This window comes from Lampetra fluviatilis, chromosome 52 (genome assembly GCF_964198595.1).
Source record: "Lampetra fluviatilis chromosome 52, kcLamFluv1.1, whole genome shotgun sequence".
NCBI lineage: Eukaryota > Metazoa > Chordata > Hyperoartia > Petromyzontiformes > Petromyzontidae > Lampetra > Lampetra fluviatilis.
In genome coordinates, this window is record NC_136326.1 from 3,719,374 (window position 1) to 3,741,173 (window position 21,800).

General features: G+C 47.7%; 1 protein-coding gene across 2 annotated transcripts in view; it reads left to right on the forward strand.

The window, feature by feature from the left end:
• LOC144949100 (disheveled-associated activator of morphogenesis 2-like) overlaps positions 1-21,800 on the forward strand; it is a 123,422-nt gene that overhangs the window by 59,039 nt on the left and 42,583 nt on the right. For both annotated transcript variants that reach the window (XM_078878941.1, XM_078878942.1), the window contains exons 5-6: positions 16,928-17,047; positions 17,956-18,268. In XM_078878941.1, the coding sequence (XP_078735067.1) occupies positions 18,044-18,268 (225 nt within the window). In that variant the 5' untranslated portion in view covers positions 16,928-17,047; positions 17,956-18,043. The remainder of the gene's footprint in view (positions 1-16,927; positions 17,048-17,955; positions 18,269-21,800) is intronic.

Sequence of the window (21,800 nt, forward strand, 5' to 3'; positions counted from 1 at the left end):
GCTTGCGGATAATAGCGTCGAGCACTATCACACAGATCTCCCATCCGGCGCCCCTCTCACGGTGGAGTTGGTTCGCCCCCTTGCTCTGCATGGGTTCCCTCTGGGCTCTCCTCCCGGCTTTCCTCCCTTCGCCAACCCACCTGAAGACGGAGGCTTGTGTTGCCTCCGAAACGTCGTGATTTTTATTCTATTTTTATTTTATTTTACTTTTATTAATTAAAATTTAAATTGTTTTACCTACGTGACTTTACCGAAAAAACCCAAGAATACCTTTCCCATTGTTTTTCCGCTCCGATGACGGAGGCGGCAACTTGCGGAGGAGGCGAGCTGTATCGCCGCCTCTCTCTACGTTCTGCGAGAGGGTAAGAGTAACCAGTCGAGATGTTGGCACCACGTTGGTCAACAAAAAAAACACATTTTTTTCTGGCCTGGACTTTTGCAGCTCTTCTAGACTAATTTCAGGGTGCTGATTCCAAATCTGACCTCAGATTTGCTCTATCACATCTCATTTTTATGCTATCGGCATACCCCATTTTCATTGATTTTACCCGAAATTAACTCTGTCACTTATGATCGCAAGTTGTTGCGAGTCAGTGACTGCTTTAGTGTTAAAACATGGTGCTGTATTTTTAGGATAGTGTGTTTATAATATCATTTTGTGTAGATATCCACATTTATTTAATATTTTTCTTCTGCAGTTTTTATTGAAAATGCAATATTTGATATCTCAAAAACCTGATGTGATAGACAAAAACTGATGCCAGGTTTGGAATCAGCCCCAAAATTACCTTAAAACCGTTGGAATTCCTTATGCCAGAAAAAGTGTGTTGACCAGTGTAACCCGTGAAGCATCGTTGTGGAGAATATTAATAGCAAAATAAATAAAGCCTCCCGCCCATATTTGTCTCTTCACATCCGAAATACAATTAAATTATTTACACATCCCATCGACCACGTGGTCTTCCTGGAGCGCATTTTAGCGGCAGCATTGGTCCAGTACAAGCAAAAATCCTTGACCGGTTTCGACATTCACTTGCCTCGTCAGCATAGCCAGGTTTTCTTAAAGCAATGCTGACGAACTGCCGGACGTTCGTAAGCAAGGACGGTTTCTGTACGAACTGAGTCCCACGCTCGTGTCCGTCCACGCTCGTGTACGTCCACGTGTGCGTACACGTGTACGTCCACGTGTACGTCCACTTGTACGTCCGCATGTATGTCCGCGCGTACGTCCACGCATGTACAAAAGCAGGCTCTTTGCCTTTCTACCGCCACAGCTTCAGAGGGCAGTTATGTTGTTGTTATCCCAGAGCAGGGTTTTTGGAGAGTTGGTGCCAGCGACTGATTGCAGTGCGTAGGAATGCCTTGTTTTTCTCTCGAATTCCTTTGTGCTGGGCCATCTGTCGAGCCCGAGCACTGCTAATTTAAAAAGGGGTGGGAAGCAGGGGGGGGGGGAAGCCAATGAATTTATATGCCGAATATCTTCACACAGTCAAACATCCTTTCAGCTGCCCGCTGCCGCAGACTGTTACAGGGAAGCTGCAAGGGCTTTGATGCATTGCTGAGCCGGATGTTGGTTCCAGTCAGGGGGGGAAACAACCAGTTTGACCTTGGCTTTGGGTTTTTGTCTCCGTGAATAACGCAAGTCGTAGTAAGAGAGGTGGAGGAGTCCTTATTTATAACCATGTGAGAGTCTCTTTGAGAACTGCAAGATTTTTTCGATTTAAAGCTTTTGTGACTGCAGGGATTCATCTTCTTGGTTCTTTCGGTAAAGTCACGTAGAAGGGAAGTAATAAAATAATAAAAAGAAAAATAATAGTGTGAGAATTATATTATTATTTTATTATGTTTTCTTTTTATTATTTTATTACTTCCCTTCTACGTGACTTTACCGAAAGAACCAAGAAGATGAACTGCAGAGATACGGCACGGGAGAGCACACACATTTGGAAGGATAACATCTCAAATGCCAGATATAAGATATCGGGCATGTAATTTACAGTCCGATAAAGTGTACACAAACATGCACTGTAACCCAGCGACCTGAGTTCGATTCCCCCGGCCTGAGTTTGATTCCCTGAGTTGGATTCGTCCGCGCCACGGCTAACACCGTTGGCAAGAGATATCTGAACTGGACCTGGATCTTCTCCCCCTGTCCTTCTCCCGCACCTCCGGTTAGCCACGGTTGGCTACGTGTGGTGCGAAAGAAGTTCAACGTACAGAGATGCACTATACACGACACCCACACAACGCTTTTCACTACACTACATCACTACATTAGATTGAAAACGAATTTGTTAAGAACTGCTTTGTGTTTAGCTTGTTGGCCTTCTTCCGCACCTCCGGTTAGCCACGGTTGGCTGCGTGCTGTGCGCAATAAGTTCAACGTACATACATTGCAAAGCGCACTCACAAGTGTAGTGAAGTGTGATCAAAGAGTCCCCGGGAAGGCTTTCAATTTAGCAGCTAATTGTTCAACGGGCTGTTTATTATTTCTTTTATGTAGTACTGTATAAGCATGATACAAACTGTGAGAGCCAGAAAGCAGTGATGGGGACAGCATTTTCATTCAGCTCGTCCAAGCAATAAATCAGTTTGACTACAGAAGACCGATTGAAATGGATTTCATTATTAAATGCAAAGAGACCATGTAGTTGTTGCTGCCAGTCCGCGGGACGTCGTGAAAGCAGGAACATTCGCCCAGACTTGCATTACAAGTCTGTCCTCTCTCGAACGACACAGTACGTACTCATCGTCCATTAGCACAGACGAGATCTGGTTTGTCAGCAATTCCCCAATCTGTTTGTGATTTTTTTTTCAATGTAGCAAAATGTCAAGTTTTTGTTGTTGTTGTTGTCAAGTTAATATTCACGGGCCCATAGATCAGCCGGTGAAGAATAATAATTCTAGATTTGAAGCTTTCGTGACTGCAAGGATTCATATTCTTAGGTTTTTTCGGTAAAGTCACGTAGGTAAAAAATCAAAATTAATAAAAGTAAAATAAAAATAAAAATCACGACGTGACTTTACCGAATAAACCTAAGAATAATAATCATAGCCCATGAATAGCAACACACTTGCCCACGGTCAAACAACCCCCGATTAGTGACACCGCACGGATTATTTCTGTTGGTTAAAGTTGGCAATTCCTATTTTTATTTTAGCTCAAATTTACGTCTGTAAGGTGTCACTTCTAACGATGCGATCATCATTTACCAAGGCATTATGCGAGGGAAGTTTGGTAGTTCTTCTCACCAGCTTGTCTCTGTTTACTCTCAAGCGCAAACACACTTCTACAAGGGATTGGCTAAACATCATTACCGACTAGGAGCCATCCCAAAAAGGAATTTTGAGGCTCAGTGAGCCTTGTTCTTAGGTAATCAAAAAACATCATGCAAATGTCAAAGTTTGCCAAATTAAAACGTCTCTTCCCCTCGTAGGTAGTCACTTTTCATATGCCACATATGCGTTGTAATTAACATCTTTCCACGGTGGCGAGATGTTAACTACCTTGCCTGGTATACAGGAGGTCGTGGGTTCTATCCCGACCCTGATGCCTGCTGTATATTTTGAGTTTGAATCTTTTCTCTGTGGTTGTGCGGATTTTTGTCCAGGTTTTACGGTTTTTCACTCAAAAATTTAGAAACATACCTTTATATTATTTGGCTGCTGTACATTTCCACATCATAAGCCGCTGTGTGACCAGATCGCTTGTGAAAAAGAGCCGTACAGCTCAGTAGACCTCATCAGGTAAAATAAAGATAGTTTTAAATTTCCGACAGACCTGTTCTTCACCTGAGGACGGCTGCTTGCGTTGTGGCCGAAACGTCGTGAGAATTGTATTTTTATTATGTTTTATTTTTATTATTTTATTATTTCCCTTCTACGTGACTTTACCGAAAGAACCAATAAAAAAATATATAGTTTAATAGTTTCCCCCCCCCCCCCCCCCCCAAAACTCTGCTGAATGTACGTTCGTTGTCAGCTGGTCGTATATTCAAAGGTATTCTTGTAACACAATGCACACGGGAATGGAAGACTGCTGGGCGAGTGTGTATGGGGTAATTGACTAATCTCATGACAAAAGACTTGGCTATGACACGGCTCCCCCACAGTTTAATTGCAGGTAATTCTACAATAGAGAAATTTGGGCCTTGACAATGATGCACACATAATGATAGATGATCTTCTAAATATGTATATATATGGAGCACTAGCATTGGTAATTACTCCACTGGCATTCAAACAATTATACCCATGCAATTGGGCCATGTGCTCAGCGTGCCAAAGCTAATGAGCTGGTGAACACGATGCCAAATCTCACCTCTGCGAACCTTGCCAGACTCTCTGTGGCTATGGGTGTGTAGAGAGGGAGTTGCCATGACGCAAGCCAAAACAACACACGAGTGTTTTAATAGCTGTGCGTAGCTAGCGAATGGGAAAGGAACATCCCTGCAAACAATATTTTCTCACAATTTGTTTTACTTTACCCGGTAAGGCACGCTCATTTTCACAAGCCACCTGGCTATCACAAATGACCGCTCAACGGAAGTGGCTTATCATCGTGTGGACATTTCGAGCAGCCAAATACTCTTAACGCGCGATGTTGATTTTAAATGTAGAGGGAAAAAGCGGAGGACCCGGCGAAAAATCCACGCGACCACGGGGAGAGAGACACAAACTCCCAATATACAGCAGGCGTCAGGGTCGGGATCGAACCCACGACCTCCTGTATACCTGGCGAGGTAGTTAACATCTCCTAGCCATTGCGGTGCCTGAAATGGTTTGCTCTAATGGAATTGGTGGCGGAATGGACTCTCTACTCGAGAGAGATTCAGAGAGACAGACTCTCCGTAGGATATTTGGCCAACTCAAGGCGTCTTTGGAAGGGGTGGGAGTGCTCACATTTTACCCCACCACATGTAATGCGCCAATCGAATTATCGCTCTAGGCGTACCCATTTTACACAGCTGCTGTGGGGACAGGCGGTGGGTGGAGGGGGGTGGAGGATTTAAGAATCTTGCACCGTTGTTGCAACTGCCGAGCTGGGAGATTTGACCTCTGGGTCGCAAGTCGAGTGTGATAGCTATTTCACGTGTATTTTTCTTATTATAACGCATTCGGTAGAAACTCCGTACATAATTCACACCTTTCTCAGCGGGTAAAAACGCCCAGTTTACACAGCTTATTCGGGAGAGCTCCTTCCAATCCTCGCTTGTTCGGCCCGCCAACCAATCGCGCGTATTTCACCACAGCAGCGGAATGCCTCTGCGTGACCTCATAATTCCCAGATTTGTGCATTCCCAAACGCGGGCTCAGCTGAATTCCCTTTTCGTTAATGAGCCACCGGGGCAGCGACTGTACGCCGTGCGGATTACGCCTGACAGAGGCCGCCATGCCGGCAAAAATCGGCTTCTGTCGGGCGGTCGCTGCTGGCTGAACACGCCGAATTACGCGATGTGGCAAGCCGCGCGCCTGTAATCCCTTTCCCTTAATTGTTTCGAAGCCGATGAGGATTTGACGCCACTTGAGCTGCGTCGCGACATCGGCTTGACGATTCGGTCGTTGGAGGCTCTCCCGGCCTCTTCACTTGTTTCCTGGTTAAACAAATAAACTTGACTTGTACTCTTTGGTTTTTTCGGTAAAGTCACGTAGGTATAAAATTGAATAAATGAAAAGAACAAAATTGTATTTGTTTTCATCAATTTTTTCATTTACTTAATTACATTTTTTACCTACGTGACTTTATCGAAAACATCTAAGAGTATGAATCCTTGCAGTCACGAAAGCTTCAAATCTAGAAAAAAAAAACTTGACTTGATTTGAATTTAGCTGCACTGCCCTCTGCTGCCCACCACATAGCCCCGCAGTCGCCTATAACAACCATGATGGTCATCTATCGAAGTACTATCCAGGTCCAACCCCACGACCGTTCTCCCAGCTATCGATCGGGCAGCCCGATTTCTGACACAAATTAAATCTAAATTGTGTTTAAAATAATTGCTTTAAAAAAGGAATCATGAAAGATGGCTTTAATCCAGCAGCGGGTCGACCATGGCTGTCTGATGCTAAAAGAATACGGTCAAAATGTTACGTTGAATGATGCACAGCCGTGGAAGCCTTATTTAGTGCGTCCCTTTGAAAGGCACGAGTCATTAAACCTGATTTGCTGACGTATCAGCGGTGCCGTATGCTTTCTCCATTGTAAAGAGCAGGTAATTTAGGGCGAGCGCGGAGGGGGTGGTGAATGCACCCGCGCCGCACAATGCGCTCCGCCCCCCCCAAAAGACGAAAACTGCAAGCTCGCGGTAGAGAAATAAATTGAAGCCATCGGCGGTTTGCATTCTCCACTCGGAGGATCGAGCCGCAGCGTCCCGTCCTGACGGGACGCTCCTGCGGGTGCCCGCGTGCCGTTTTCTCAAGTGGTGGCGGCGCCGCTGCTTCTGTTTACGCGGCTGCGCTGTTGTTAGCCACTCGGCCAACGCTTACCGGAATGCCCGAGAGAGGGCATGGAAGGAAATACAACATGTTCTCTACTTGTGTAAGGAACAATGTGACGGTTACTCTCTAGGAGAGGGTTCTTCACTTGTTAGTTTCCGTGGGCCACGTAATAAAACATGCGCGTGCGTGGCCACACGATGTAATTTGTTACTTGTGTGTATGCATTGTAACGTCGCGCGACATCCGCACGCGGGCACAGCTTGAAGGGCCCACTCCAAAAACCCATGTGGCCCGTTGCAGCCACTTCAAGGACCCTGTTCTATTTCTAAAAGATCCTACAAAGTGAACGAAATGTTGAAAAGAGAATTGGTGAAACATCCCCAGGAGGTATCTCCTGATTAAAAAAAGTATGTCCTGGGTCAAGTCGGGCTCGTATTGAGTGGTCGCTGAGCGTTTGGTGGTCTTGTCCGAATGTATGAAAATGTTATGATACATTCGCCACCATTCGGATTTTGAAACAATCTAACCCGCCCAACTCTAACGCTCAGTGAGGCAGCTCCTCTCGACCGGGTAAGCCCCTGTAACGATGCACTCTGGGCTAACCGGTCGTTCAATAGAAAAGCACTCTGCCTATTGACTAAACTAAACTGAAACTATTGATATTTGACCAGGTAAGGCCAACTGAGCTATCTTGATGAGAAACTACCTGGCTACAAATGATAGCTCGACAAAATGGCTTATCACGTGGAAATTTATAGCAGCCAAATACTCTAAACGTATGTTGGTTCTAATTGTGGAGGAAGAAACCGGAGAACCCGGAGAAAAATGCACAACCACGAGGAGAACATGCAATTCTAGATTTGAAGCTTTCGTGACTGCAAGGATTCATACTCTTAGTTTTTTTTGGTAAAGTCACCTAGGTAAAAAAATGAAATTAAAATTAATAAAAATGAAATAATAAAAATCACGACGTTTCGGAGGCAACACAAGTCTCCGTCATCAGGTGGGACCGTCACAGCCAGATTTGCTGTATCAAGTGAGAACATGCAAACCTCAAATATACAGGCGTCAGGGTCGGGATCGAACCTGTGACCTCTTGTATACCAGGCGAGGTAGTTAACATCTTGTCACTGTCGCGCCCATTGAAATGCACCCGTGGCATCACGATATAACCGTCTTAGAGGTGATCGAACGTCATTTACAGTTTTGCTATGAAGTAGCGTTGTGCTTTGTTTGACCACTTGAGAAAAGTGGCCAATTTTTATTTCGATTTAAGGCTTTCGTGACTGCAGGGATTCATCTTCATGGCTCTTTCGGTAAAGTCACGTAGAAGGGAAGTAATAAAATAATAAAAAGAAAACATAATAAAATAATTCTCACGACGTTTCGGCCACAACGCAAGCAGCCGTCTTCAGGTGAAGAATGAGACACTGCCAAGCTTGGAGCGTATATATAAGCTGGGTTGGAGGTGGAAGAAGAGCGCCTTGACAAAATAATTTGCATATCAAGAGGAATTTAGCATTTTTATGGGAAATGCATAGGAGGTGGGCGGGGGGGTTTCAAAGTCATATTATGCCCGTGCATTATGCAGGATTAGCAGCATCAAAGGGAGGGGGGAGCATTAACAAAGGGAGGGAATGTTACTAGTATGTAGAAGCAACGAAACATGTCAATGGGAGAGCGGTGGAGGGAGACCCGCAGCGGAGCAAATAATGCATTCCCTGTGGAGAACACAAGAGAACACGTGATACAAGTGGCCAAATTGCTTAAAGCGTTGCGCAACGTGGGCGATGTCGTACGCTCTCGTATCGTGGCTCGCCTCCAGTTCTTGGAGCCGCCGTTCATACTAAGATCTAGAGGGGGCTTTTTTTTCTTCTTGGTTCTTTCGGTAAAGTCACGTAGAAGGGAATAAAATAATAAAATTAAAACATAATAAAATAATTCTCACGACGTTTCGGCCACAACGCAAGCAGCCTGGTCTTCACCTGAGGACGGCTGCTTGCGTTGTGGCCGAAACGTCGTGAGAATTATTTTATTATGTTTTATTTTTATTATTTTATTACTTCCCTTCTACGTGACTTTACCGAAAGAACCAAGAAGATGAATCCCTGCAGTCACGAAAGCTTTAAATCGAAATTTAGAGGGGGCTTGTGAGTACGTTGTTGCGATACATGTGCAAAAACAAAAACTCACCAGTCTGCTTGATAAACCTTGTCGCGTTGATATATGTGGAGTGTTAAATCACACGTACTTTTGATTTACGACCTGGAAGGTTACATTGTGGTGTTGGTTTACAGGCGCGTGTGTATGTTGGAGTTTTATCCATGACCATATCGCATCCATCGCTGCATTCAAATGTGCTGCAGCGTGCGGTCGTTAATGTGGAATACTGAATCAAATTGAGTTTAATTGCATTTTTTAATTAATTCACCAAATTGTTTACGACATTACTTCACCAAACGATGACTTTTATTCTGAGTTTCCCCTCCCTGACCCGTTTTCCATAATTATATTCCATGTGAGCTATCATGTTACAGGATAGAGACATCTCCACTCGGAACGCAAGAGCTAACAGTGCATCAATTCTAGAGTTGAAGCTTTCGTGACTGCAAGGATTCATATTCTTAGGTTTTTTCGGTAAAGTCACGTAGGTAAATTTTTTTATTTAAATGAATAAAACTAAAATAAAAATAAAAATCACGACGTTTCGGAGGCAACACAACCTCTCACTTGATACAGCTATCGTGCTGTGATGGTTCCACCTGAAGACGGAAGCTTGTGTTGCCTCCGAAACGTCGTGATTTGTATTTTTTATTTTACTTTTTATTAATTTTTATTTTTTACCTACGTGACTTTACCGAAAAAACCTAAGAATATAACAGTGCATCACCCTGTGCCGTGAACACGAGCTAGAGGCAGATGCCAAATGATGTTTTGCCTGCGCGAACCCGTGAGATGGAGCGCCTCGTTTTGCAAGCGGTGTCCAGCGTGTCGGGAGTGGTACATGCCGAACAAAGACGCAATGGCACACGCACAAACATTAAAAAATGTCAAACGATGTCAGATGCTTCTTAGACGTTGACAAGAACAGACACGATACAGCCAGGGTGGCAGGCAGGAGCTTTACAATAGTCTCTTTAAAACAATAAAAAAAAAAATTATATTTCGATAGAAGTCTGGTACAGGGCACAAACCGCGACTTTGCGAGAGGGCTGGACGGTGCGGGGGGGGGGCTGGCGGTACAGAAACTCCCCGGACAGAAGTCCCGAACGCCGTGCTACTGAGTTTAGAGGAGGGAGGCGATTGGGAGGGCTCGTTGCTGCCCCACCGAGTGGGAGTGGGGACTGTGAGCGGGGTGTGTGTGTGTGTCCTTATGTGGGGGAGGGGGAAGGTGTGGGAAGAAGAATTACACTGGTCAAAACACTTTTTCTGGCATAAGGTATTCCAACGGGTTTAAGGTAATTTTGGGGTGCTGATTCCAAATCTGGCATCAGTTTTTGTCAATCACATCAGGTTTTTTTGAGATATCAAATATTGCATTTTCAATAAAAACTGCAGAAGAAAAATATAAAATAAATGTGGATATCTACATAAAATTATATTATAAACACACTATCATAAAAATACAGCACCATATTTTAACACTAAAGCAGTCACTGACTCGCAACAACTTGCAATCATAAGTGACAGAGTTAATTTAGTGTAAAATCAATGAAAATGGGGTATGCCGATAGCATAAAAATGAGATGTAATAGAGCAAATCTGAGATCAGATTTGGAATTGGCACCCTGAAATTAGTCTTAAAACAGCTGCAAAAGTCCAGGCCAGAAATTTCTTTTTTTGGTTGACCAGTGTTATAATATACAAGGGAGTAGAGGGAAGGGGGGGGGGTACTGGACATCTGTGTAAAAGAGCTTTATAGTTCATCGGATTCATCCAGTATTAATACAGGTTCTGATTCAGTCGACCTTGACGGCTGCTGCTGATTAATAGATCTTTTCTAGATTTGAAACTTTCGTGACTGCAAGGATTCATGAAATTAAAATTAATAAAAAATAATTGTAATTTCATTTCTTACCTACGTGACTTTACCGAAATAACTAAGAGTATTAATAGGTCTCTTTATCCGTATGACTGTGATTTGACGAGATCGGGCATGCTCAGGGTGCTTTGGTCTTCGGCCAGTGTATGTTGACATTTTAAACGTTTTTTTTCTTCAATTTAGCAGTTCATGACTTATTTATTTATCCTGTGATAAAAATAGACTCTCAGTATATGTCACAAGGAGGACATCCGTCTTGGCAAAATCCCCACAGGGATGAAGCCAATGACCTCCGTCGAAGATTGGCAAGCTGGCGCTCGGTGATTAGCGCATTGACCGCAAGGCCATCCGGCTGCCCACGTAATTAAAAATCATCATCAGCCATGGTCGGTCCCACCCCTGGATGGGAGGGCAACCTCCAAGCCGTTGCCACATCTAACAATCCTGCGCCGCAATAATGCACCTCGCTCACAAAATCGATTTAAGATTTTTGTTGCTATTGTTTTAAATCGTTTTTTTTTATTACAACTCAAAGCGAGCCCCGGTAACAAAGCAGTGATCACGGAACGGAGGGGGAAGCAGAAAATGTCTGCGAGTAGCGGGCCCCGATCTCAGCATGACACAGGTGCCCAATGGAGGTGGAAAACTGGGCTCCGCTACCCTACCCAGGTCACGTGAGGGTGGGGGGGGGACCAGGGAGATGGGGGGGGGGTAAACTGAATAACATCTAAAATAGTCCGCCGACAAATTGCAAATATAGAGTCGCCAAAAAATTGTGGAGATGTTTTTTTTCTCGAAGTTGCACACTGAACACGAGGACGCGTCCTGCCAAAGCGGAGGGTGGGATTTTTTTTTGCGCGTGCCAAATTGTCGGATTCTGTCTGCTTGCTCATCCACTTCACACCGAGCTCGCCTGGGACAGTGGGCATGTGTGAACCACGGGCTGGGCTGGGGGTTGAAGAGGGGGAACCATTTAACTACTCCATCGCTCAAGTCCACGCACATCTCCCCTTCGGAAAGGACTGCTGCCAAAACTTTTGGCACAAACACCGATTAATGCCGGCGATGCGACGACATTCAGTGGGGCGGTGTGGCCAAAGCCAGTCGGTTGGGTGTAGACCTCGTAGTCAGAATCAGAATCTTTATTTATCCCGGAGAAATCCGATGAGCTATGAAGCTCTTTTTCACAGATGTCCAGTACACCTATGGGCAGGTACATGCAGTGGTTTGAAACGGTAATATATTATTACGCGCCTCTCCCAGAATGCGCCGATCCCATCAGCACTCGGATGCTACGCAGGCTTGAACCTGCTTTGCGTTTGAATGGGTGACGGGCATTGTGGGCAGCAGAGGGCGGCATGTATGAACGCGTGTATGTTTAACTTCTTTAGCACCGTATGTAGCCAACCGTGCTAATCGGAGGCGCCGGAGAAAGACGGCAAGCCAAACACAAAAAGCGGAATCTACTGCTGTTCCCTACTTTTTATTACTCCCACGCCTTCACCAACGCACACTGACCGGCGTGGTGAAGTTATGGCTAAACAATCCTCACGATCCGCGTGGGCGAGGCCTTCACCCGGCAATGGATTGGACAAACGCGCCGTGCATCTAGGCCTAGAGGAGATGTACGGGTAGGTGCACGCTGGGTAGATGCACGCTGGGGTAGGTGCACGTTGGTAGGTGCACGTTGGTAGGTGCGTGCGGCGTAGGTGCATGAAGGGATTTAATCTGTGGGCTTGCGTGAAGGATATGAGCACAGAGAACTGCACACTGCTTATCCACTCGCACACGGACGCTTCGTTATAGCGTTAATATCATGGGTAATAAATAGACATGCACGTGACGGATAGAAAATAACGACCAACGACATGGTTATTACCAGCCTATTACTTTCCGGGGACGATAAATTCATTGTTTCACCCGGGGCATCGTTTACATTAGTGCTGGGCACTGCGTAAACCCTTTATCTGTGGTGTTTCACGAGGCTCAGCCCTTTTGTCATCTCACGGTCTCCGTTTATCCCCGACCCCACCGTCGCCACGCAAAGTCATTTCAAGTTTCAATGTCAACCACGGTTTTTTGTGATGTCGACAGCATAGAAATGTTCGCTCGTTCTCTTTGTCTCGCCTGCCTTCCCTGTGCGCCTGCCTCCGCTGTTGTCACGGCAACTGAATACTCATCAGTGGTGAGCTCCTGCAGACGAGCAAGATGTCTGTCCTTGGTGATGATTCAACCCCTGGTCCCGCTGAACGCTGACGACGATTGGATCACAAACGCCTGTGGGGCTTCCACGATTATCCGAGTTTAGAATCAGAATATTTAATTCATACTGGAGGAATCCGATGAGCTATGAAGCTCTTTTTCACAGCTGTCCAGTAGGGGCAGGTCAGGACGTTACAACAACAAACAACCCAAAAACGTGATAGGAGTGCAAAGTATAGGAAAGGTCAACAAATCACACGAAAAATACCACTAAACTATGTTTTATATTCCCAGCTGAAGCTCCACTCAGCTATTAGCTTCTTTTTTCAGAAGCGACCTGGCCACAAACGATAGCTCAACGAAGTGGCTTGTTACGTGGAAATTTAGAGCAGCCAAATAATCTAAAAAATCTCAACACATCTTTGTAAATGTGGAGGGAAAAACCGGAGGACCCGGAGAAGAAAATCCACACACCACCACGGGGAGAACATGCAAACTCCGAATGCAATGGCGTTGGGGGTCGGGATCGAACCCCCGACCTCCTGCCTGGCGGGCGAGCTCTCACGTGAGTTGGGCAGAGGGCTACCTTTTTCCGCTTCGCCCAAATTGTTACGTAGAATTCAGGCAGAGGCTGGAAAATTTGGGCCTGCTGCGCGACTTGCCAGCTGACCAGAGACCAACAACTTGCAAACGCGGTGGTGGGAGTAAACCCAATTGTGTAATCTCTTCTGTGATCTACAGAAGAGATCGCAAATACATATCTGTCAACGATCCAGTGCATCCTCCCTCCGCAGGAACTTTTCCAACCGTTCCACACCTCCCTGCCCTCCCAGGGCCAGAGGTCGCAAACGGGTTTTGATTCCTTACCCGTACCAGGGTCGCAAACGGGTACCCGTACCCTACCCGTACCCTACCCGTACCCGGCCGGGTACGGGTAGGTTACGGGTATCGGGTACCTGATTGCGACCTCTGGGATGAAGCCATGTTGCAGGCGCGGGTGAGTTGATTATAGGAACTTGAATTGTGAGAAGAGACAAGACGTTGGGAAATGAGTGACAAACAGTTACTCACCAGTGACTCACGGTCTACCCGTACCCGTACCCGGCCGCACCAGGGTCGCAAACGGGTATCCGTACCCATACCCGGCCGGGTACGGGTAGCCGGGTATTGGGTAGGGTACGGGTATCGGGTACCCGGTTGCGACCTCTGCCCAGGGCCCATTGCGACCGCCAGCCGCTGCCCCTCCCCCCTCCGCCGTGCGAAGCGTTTCAGAGGCGTCAGCCACATTTAGCGCTCGTCAGGGAATGCGCGTGAGGTTTTTATGCGATAACAACGAGACGTGGGATTCCACATCTCTCTACGCGGAGCTTTGGAATTGAAAGACGGATAAATAAAAGCCACGCACACCGCCTTCATTCGCGCTGCCATGCAACGGAAGATTATATAGTGGGCTAATGCAGTAGTTCTCAGTCTTTACATTTTGAGGCCCCCCCCAATCAAGACCACTGGTGCCTGCGGCCCCTGCCTTCCCCCGCTCCCGACCCCTCCTCTCCTCATGGTTCCTTAAGCCACAGTGCACAGAGAGATCGCATGTCCACGCCTCTAGACAGTGGCGTGTTAGTAAGGCATTCGTTTCACGTTGTGCAGTCGTGCGATTTGTCATCGAAAATGTTTGACGGGCACTTGCTAAATTTTCCTGCACGGTATCCATGCTGCGGGGATTTGTGGGGTCGTGGTGGTGCGGGAGGGAGGGACCCGTGGGTTTAGAACTGCTGGGCTAACATTTTGGGCATTGGCATTTCTCAACTAAACTCCACTAAACTATTTTTATTTTACCAGGTAAGGCTCGCTGAGCTATGAAGCTCTTTTTTAGCGGCGACCTGGCCACAAATGATAGCTCAACGAAGTGGCTTATCACATGGACATTTTATAGCAGCAGCCAAATATTTTCTTAATGGGGAGGAAAAACCGGAGGACCCGAAGAAAAAATCTACGCAATCACGGGAAGGGTAAATTCCAAATACACTGCAGGCGTCAGGGTCGGGATCAAACCCACGACCTTCTATATACCAGGCGAGGTAGCTAACATCTCACCACTGTGGTGAGTATCACTGAACATTCGGCAAGCGAGAGACTGACAGTTTTGCTGACTTGATAGTTTCTCCCTGCTTGCCTAATCGGCCCAGCACAGTGCTCCCTTGGGAGCGGGTGTGTGCATGCAAGTGAGAACAATTTAACCATTTTATCAGTGATCCCGTAATCCCAAAAACAGCTGTCCGAAGGCAGTTCAATGACCCTTCTTCATAGTAACAGCAACATAACAAGAAGGGGTGGAGGGCATTGCTTGAAACATTCGCCCACCATAATAACGTTGTTTTAACAATGCCTTGTTAATTGTGACCGTGATGAATGACCACGCGCCAGTAGGCAACTAAAATAAACAACGGATAATTAAACACTGAAATGCTAATGCAATCAACTTGTGAATACATTAAAACGAGAGCGTGATTCTTAGTCACTCCGTCGCCACGAGAAGACGAGAATTAATTGACACGAAGGGACGCGGCAGGATTCGCTGGCTTGTGTCAGAGCCAGCGGCCACCAACTCAAAATGTGTAACAATGCGGACGTTCGGAATAAACGCCTAATTTCAGACCCAATCGTAACACCTCCTGGCTATGACGTTCCTTGAAGACACCGGTGGTAGAACCATCAACTCACTCACCCACTCATCCGCTCATGCACTCGCCAATGATGTAACCGTCAACCGCATCAGAACTTCACCAGGCCGCTTTGCACACATCTCCTTCATAAATAGTGAAGACACAAGTGGTGCGTTCGTGGCCATGCAACCCAAACTATAGGCCACATAGCACATCACTGTAGTCTGCGCTAAATTCAATGGAGGAGGAATGGCAAAACTACACCAACTCTCTCCTGAAGCCCTCTTGTGGCCAGCAGGCCTCGACATTTGCATTTACATACTCTTAGGTTTTTCCGGTAAAGTCACGTAGGTAAAAAATAAAATTAAAATTAATAAAAGTAATAATTTAATTTTATTTGCATTTACCTCCGAAACATATTGCCATATGCAACGATAAAAACGGGTAACCATTCATATAGCCAATATTTATTGTGTCGCTGCTCACCAACTTCTGCGTCTTCTCTGCCACAGTCGTGCCATATCTTCTTGGTGTTTGTGAAGTGTGGACGCCCTCGCTGGCTTTTAAGCATTGCAAGTTGGCCTCCCTATGGTCCATCGTTGGTTTTTCTGAATTGGGATCGTTTCAAGAGCTCACATATGCACGGGTGATCCGGACAAAGTCCCCATCAGTGAGCTCCTCCGGCAGGTGAAGATATCTTTGGCTGGGTCAGACAATGTCCGGTTAGCTCCTCTTGTTTGGCTGGATAGACATAGATGATTGAACATTATACTCTTTGGTTCTTTCCCACCTAATGACGAAGCTTTCCCACCTGATGACGGATGCTTGTGTTGCGCCCGAAACGTCGTGATTTATTTAATTTTATACTTACGCGACTTTACCGAAAGAACCAAAGAGTATGGATTCCTGCAGTCACGAAAGCCTCAAATCAAGATGATTGAACATTGCACAGGCTTTCGGTGAAATTATCTAACGTGGTATAAGAAGACCAAGTAGTGAGCAGATTGGCTGACAATTTATACCTTTAATTTCAAGAGCGGCCTCTGGAGGGGGAATGTATGTATGTTGAACTTCTTTAGCACTGTACGTACCCAACCGTGCTAATCGGAGGTGCGGGATAATCGGAGGCGCGGCTGATGTGAATTATGTTATTGAGTGGCTGGTGGCAGTCGCCTTTCAGAACCAATTGAAGGCAAAAAAAGGTGGCCAAAACACGGCAAGTTGACACAGTGGGAATTTACCGGTGGCGCATTCTGCCAGTCGTCCAGTTCGGTTGACGGGTGCTCGCTAACGGCACTTGCCTCACCAGGTCCGTACGATGGCTACGCGGGTGATTCTTTTGTTGTTTTGTTTCGTGTACAGTGCAGATGGCCCCATGTGGGACGCATCAAACTCTGCGTACAAGAATAACTTGTACGTGATGCGATGCCTCCATCTGTTGTCAATTCTGAGTGTGGCCCTTGTGTGTGTAATTAAATATCAAATGTTAATGCTGTTCGTGTTGTTGTCTGTGCAACTCCCCACCACCCCTTACTCTCGCCCCACCCAACGCAACATTTGTTTGGCCCACTCGCGTTTGAAGACTGCGGCTGTGACCACATCGACAATGCGGGCGCTGTCTTGAAAAGAGGAAGGGCTCCCGTCGCCTGCGATCGAGCGACGCTGTAGCCACACGGGCGCTGCCATCTTCCGCCGGCTTCAGGTAAAACCGGGGCTTCGGTGGTGGTGGTCGTCGTCGTTGTAGTCGTCGTCGTTGTAGTCATTCTCGTCACCCGTCACGCAGCTGAGCGGGGCATGGCGTGCGGTGGATGAGTTGCCCCACCCCCCGCCCACAAGCGCCGTGGTCAACCGTCACTTAGCGAATGGCGGTTTGTCATTGTTGTGAAGTAGACAACACGTATTTACACAGTCAATAGACTCACAGTATTAATCAGGACGGTTGGCGGGCTCGAACCACGAACCTCGGTTAACACAGCGTCGAAATGAGCTACCGGTTCTTTTCGCACCGTACGTAGTCAACCACACTAATTGCTCACCCGGTCTGCGTCGTGCTAGCAATGCGCTGGGCCTGAGGGCCGTGTCTCGCCAACGATGGCGTGATGTCTCGAACGGTTCTCAGTTGACTTGTGATCATCCCGTTAACAGTCGGTATCATCACAGGGTTCGCCGTGGCAATTGTTGCGTCAACTTAAAAGCGTAAACAATGTGAATTGTACGTGTGAGAATCGCCGCATGTCTTGAACGGTGATTATTTTTGTTCTAAATGCTGCCATCGGTCATCTCACGATCGGAAGGGGTCTCTTTTCATGGCTTTTTCATATCAGAATCTTAATTTAGACTGGAGCAATCCAATTAGCTATGAAGCTCTTTTTCACAGATGTCTAATAGGGGCAGATCTGAAAGCGACAACAGCTGGTAGCATGCTTGCATATCCGCTTTATCCCGTAACCGATGCTGGGGATCGTATATTTAAAAAAATGCTCCTTACGAGATGTAAAGAAACGCAGAACCCGTCTCAATTACAGAACAGCACTCGACCTCTCGGCCACAGTGTGCTGGTTTTCCTCAAACCTGCGCGCGTATATCTCCCTCGTTCCGTTTGCTCTTTAGACGAGCCCGGGCGCGCAGGAGAAGTGGCAAAAGGGGGCATCGTCGCTGCCTCTCCGACTGACGGACTGACGGACGGACGGTGCCACCGATGGCCCCACGCAAGAGGGCGGCGGCCGGCGCTGGCCGGCGCCCGCTCTGCTGCTGGGCGCTCTGCTGCTGCTTCCGCGGCGGCGCGTGCGGCTGCCGTGGCGACGAGCCGCCCGAGATCACGTACGGCTTCGTGCAGGACAGCGCCTTCCCGCTGCAGCCCGCCGAGGAGGTGCCGCCCCTGCCCGCCGCCGACGAGCTCAACGCCAAGTTTTCCGAGCTCGTGGTGAGAGGGCGCGCGGAGGAGAGGGTGTTTTTTTTGTTTGCTTTTTTTCCCACCAAACTATTAATGATAAAGGTTTTTTTGGGTTATATCGCGTAAATATAAATGTGTCGTTAAACCCGCTACCACCCGACATGGCCAATTAGTAAGGTTTGTCACGTAAACGACACGTGCCAATTGGTTACTACTTCAGCAAAGTGCGGTGTGTTGGAGAGTAAACCCACAACATTTACAATTTGATTACGACGTTTCGCTGGTGATTGCTACCAGCTTCATCAGGCGATTTTCCAGAATTGGAATTTTTGCCAGAAGTGACAGACCTTACTAATTTGGCTGTGTTGGGTGGTGGTTGGTTAACCACACATTTATACGTACGCGATCTAACCCACAAAAACCTTGATTGTGAATAATGTTGGTCGCGAAAGCCTACGTGTTAAACAATCCCCATACCGTTAGATTTTTTGTTGAGATACTTTGCAAATCGGGAGCGACGTTTGACGCGACGCGCAAGGCTCCCCTTGGTTCCTTCAAACCCCGTTGCTCGCTGCCACGATTGTTATCCCATCTTGCTCGCTAGCAGTGCTAACATAAGAGATCAAACGACGGTACAACTCGGGCAGGACCGCACAGCCTCAGCGCTGGATGGTGTGAAGAGCTTCACGGAGATTAGTTTTAAGTGTACAAAGTCATCTTCTTGGTTCTTTCGGTAAAGTCACGTAGAAGGGAAATAATAAAATAATAAAAATAAAACATAATAAAATTATTCTCACGACGTTTCGGCCACAACGCAAGCAGCCATCCTCAGGTGAAGACCAGGTCTGTCGGGGAGACAGCGTCAGACGCTGTCTCCCCGACAGACCTTATTTCCCTTCTACGTGACTTTACCGAAAGAACCAAGAAGATGAATCCCTGCAGTCACGAAAGCTTTAAATCGAAATGTACAAAGTCAGTTTGTTTTTCACTTTTCATTTAAACGTTACAGTAACGATGTGCATTAAACAAGCGAGTCGAGCCGTTGTATGAATTGACAAAATTTACGACAATGGGATTCCGGCTCGGGCTCCGGCTCGTGCAGAGAATCGGTGGACAGTTACAGCCTGGGGACAATCAGGGGGAGAGAGGGAGGGGAAAGGGTGGGCCGGGGTGGGGAGGGTAACCTGAGGACTTGAGCCGGTAGAACAAATGCGGCCTCACCCAGTTGGTATCGAGAGAGGGATTATACCCGCAAGAGTCCACATCTGAGGATGGTTTGGGAAGGGGAGGGGGGGTCTTAGTTTTTGCTTTCCTTTGATAACAATTTCACCATTTCAAGAGGTCAACGTGCCTCCCGCACGCAAATGAGCGATGGCCACTTCTCGTTTCCTTTGTTGGTCCGAGACACCGGTTGAAGTGTCACGTTATCTGTGGGGGGGAGGAGGTGGGTAGGGGGTGGAGCAATCTCCGCTGTGGACCCCTCTCTTTGGAGGGTGCCACACTTGTTACCTGCGCCCGTAAATCAGACCCCATCACCTTGATCCTCAGATCCTACCCCCCCCCCCCCCACTAGCTCCCAATCCAATCCCGGATTGACTACGTATGTACGCATGTAGAACTTCTTTCGCACCGTGCGCAGCCAACCGTGCCAATCGAGAGGTGCGGGGGAAGGACAACAAACTAAACACGAAAGGCAGTTCTGAAGAAATTAGTTTTCAATCTAGATTTAAAAGTGCATAGCTACAGTGACGGAAGAGCATTCCAGACGGTCGCGGAAGCCCGCTTGAAAGCGCACGACGCGTTGACCGTCTTTTCTCGATGGCCGTCTGAAAGCCGCTGCTGTGAGATGTATCGGCGCTAGTGGGTCACATCAATGTCAAACCGCATGTCAACGTCACTCTGTCAACTGCTTACCCGGCGGCTTGATTGTTCGCTCGCTTGTTACGTGTCAGCATGGTCGTTACTCATCGCTTCCCACGATCCGGGTCAGTGACACGCGACATTCTCGCGGACAATGTCAGCGTCGTAGCCATTGTGATCCACCGTCGCGGAGTAATGGAGCGCGCGCTGTTTGCCGTAGACCGTGTAAAATGATTTGCCCTCCTCATTGTCATCTCCGCCAGCGATGTCAACGCTGTCATTGCGGGGTGTCGTTGTCGTCGTCGTCGCCGCTGCGCCGCGCCTATCACCGCAGCACGCGTCTCCCCCGTCTTCGCGTCCCGCCGCTCGGCAAAAAACTTTGCAGAAAAAAAAAACTCTGCAGATCCTCTTCCTTGGAAAGCTCCACAGTTGCACTGAAACCCTCCTGCTCCACCGCCCACCTTAACCCGCACGCGGGCACCCCACACCCCTCCTTACATAATGCTTTGATAATGGCAACAGTTCCCTACTCTGGGCAGCTTTAATAAGCATATGCATCTTATATAATTTTCCACCATCTGCTTTGGCCCTTCTTTTAACATCTCGACAGTAATGCCGCACCATCCTGCTCAACTAAACGGCTCCAGCTGCTTCATGCGATGGCCGTGCGTTGATGTTTCCCCTCTGTTCATTTAAAAAGTGTTGATGTGCAGCCCGGCAATCGCGTACTCACGCCACTGCTAGTAGAAGAGCCTCCACGTGAGTGAGTTTTTAGCCGAGCCTCTCTTGGGCGTATTTTATGACCTGCTTATTCCATGCTGGCCAGATGTGTTGGAAAATGTAGGAGTAGCCACCCTATACCAAACACCACACACGAACGCCGGTCAGTGAACTATGATGCACCCATTTGCACAACTTGGTGGACGGAGGCAGGGAGATTTAAGAAACTAGCGCCGTTGTTTTATTCGCCGCGGCAGGGAGATGGATTCGAACTGGTGACGTTTTGGACGAGTGTGCTAACCTTTACCCCCGCGGCACCATCTCTCCTGTGAGCCTTTGATGCACAAGTAGGCAATGGTTGTAATACTGGTAGGAACCTCCTGGTTACACCAGCCCACAGGGGATTATTGTGTCCGTCGTGCAGGGAGGGGCTGGGTGGGGAGGGAGGGGAGGGTGGGGAGGGGCTGGGTGGGGAGGGTGTGGAGGGGAGGGTGGGGAGGGTCTGGGTGGGGAGGGGCTGGGTGGGGAGGGTGGAGAGGGTGGGGAGGGACTGGGTGGGGAGGGGCTGGGTGGGGAGGGTGGGGGGAGGGGCTGGGTGGGGAGGGTGGGGCTGGATGGGGGGTGGGAGGGGTGGGGCTGTGTGGGGAGGGGCTGGTCACCCCGTGGTGCCCTTATAAAACTCAACGTTTAACCTACTCACGCCGGCTTGTGCCCGCCCTCACAGTCTGCCATATTTGCGGAATACAACACGCCGCCGTTGACCCTGGCCATTGACCGAGCAACTCAACGTTCCTACCAGCTCCCTCCGCAGGAATGTGTTAAGTGGGAACACAAGCTCCGCCAGGAAAACTAGAATGGAACGAGACTTTCTTGAGCTTCGCATTGGCAACTGTCTTAGATTTTTTTGAGGCTGCGTGAAGGGTCTCTCTGGCTCGCTGGTAGGAGGTCATGGCACACACCCAGGTGTTATGAGTTAATGGAC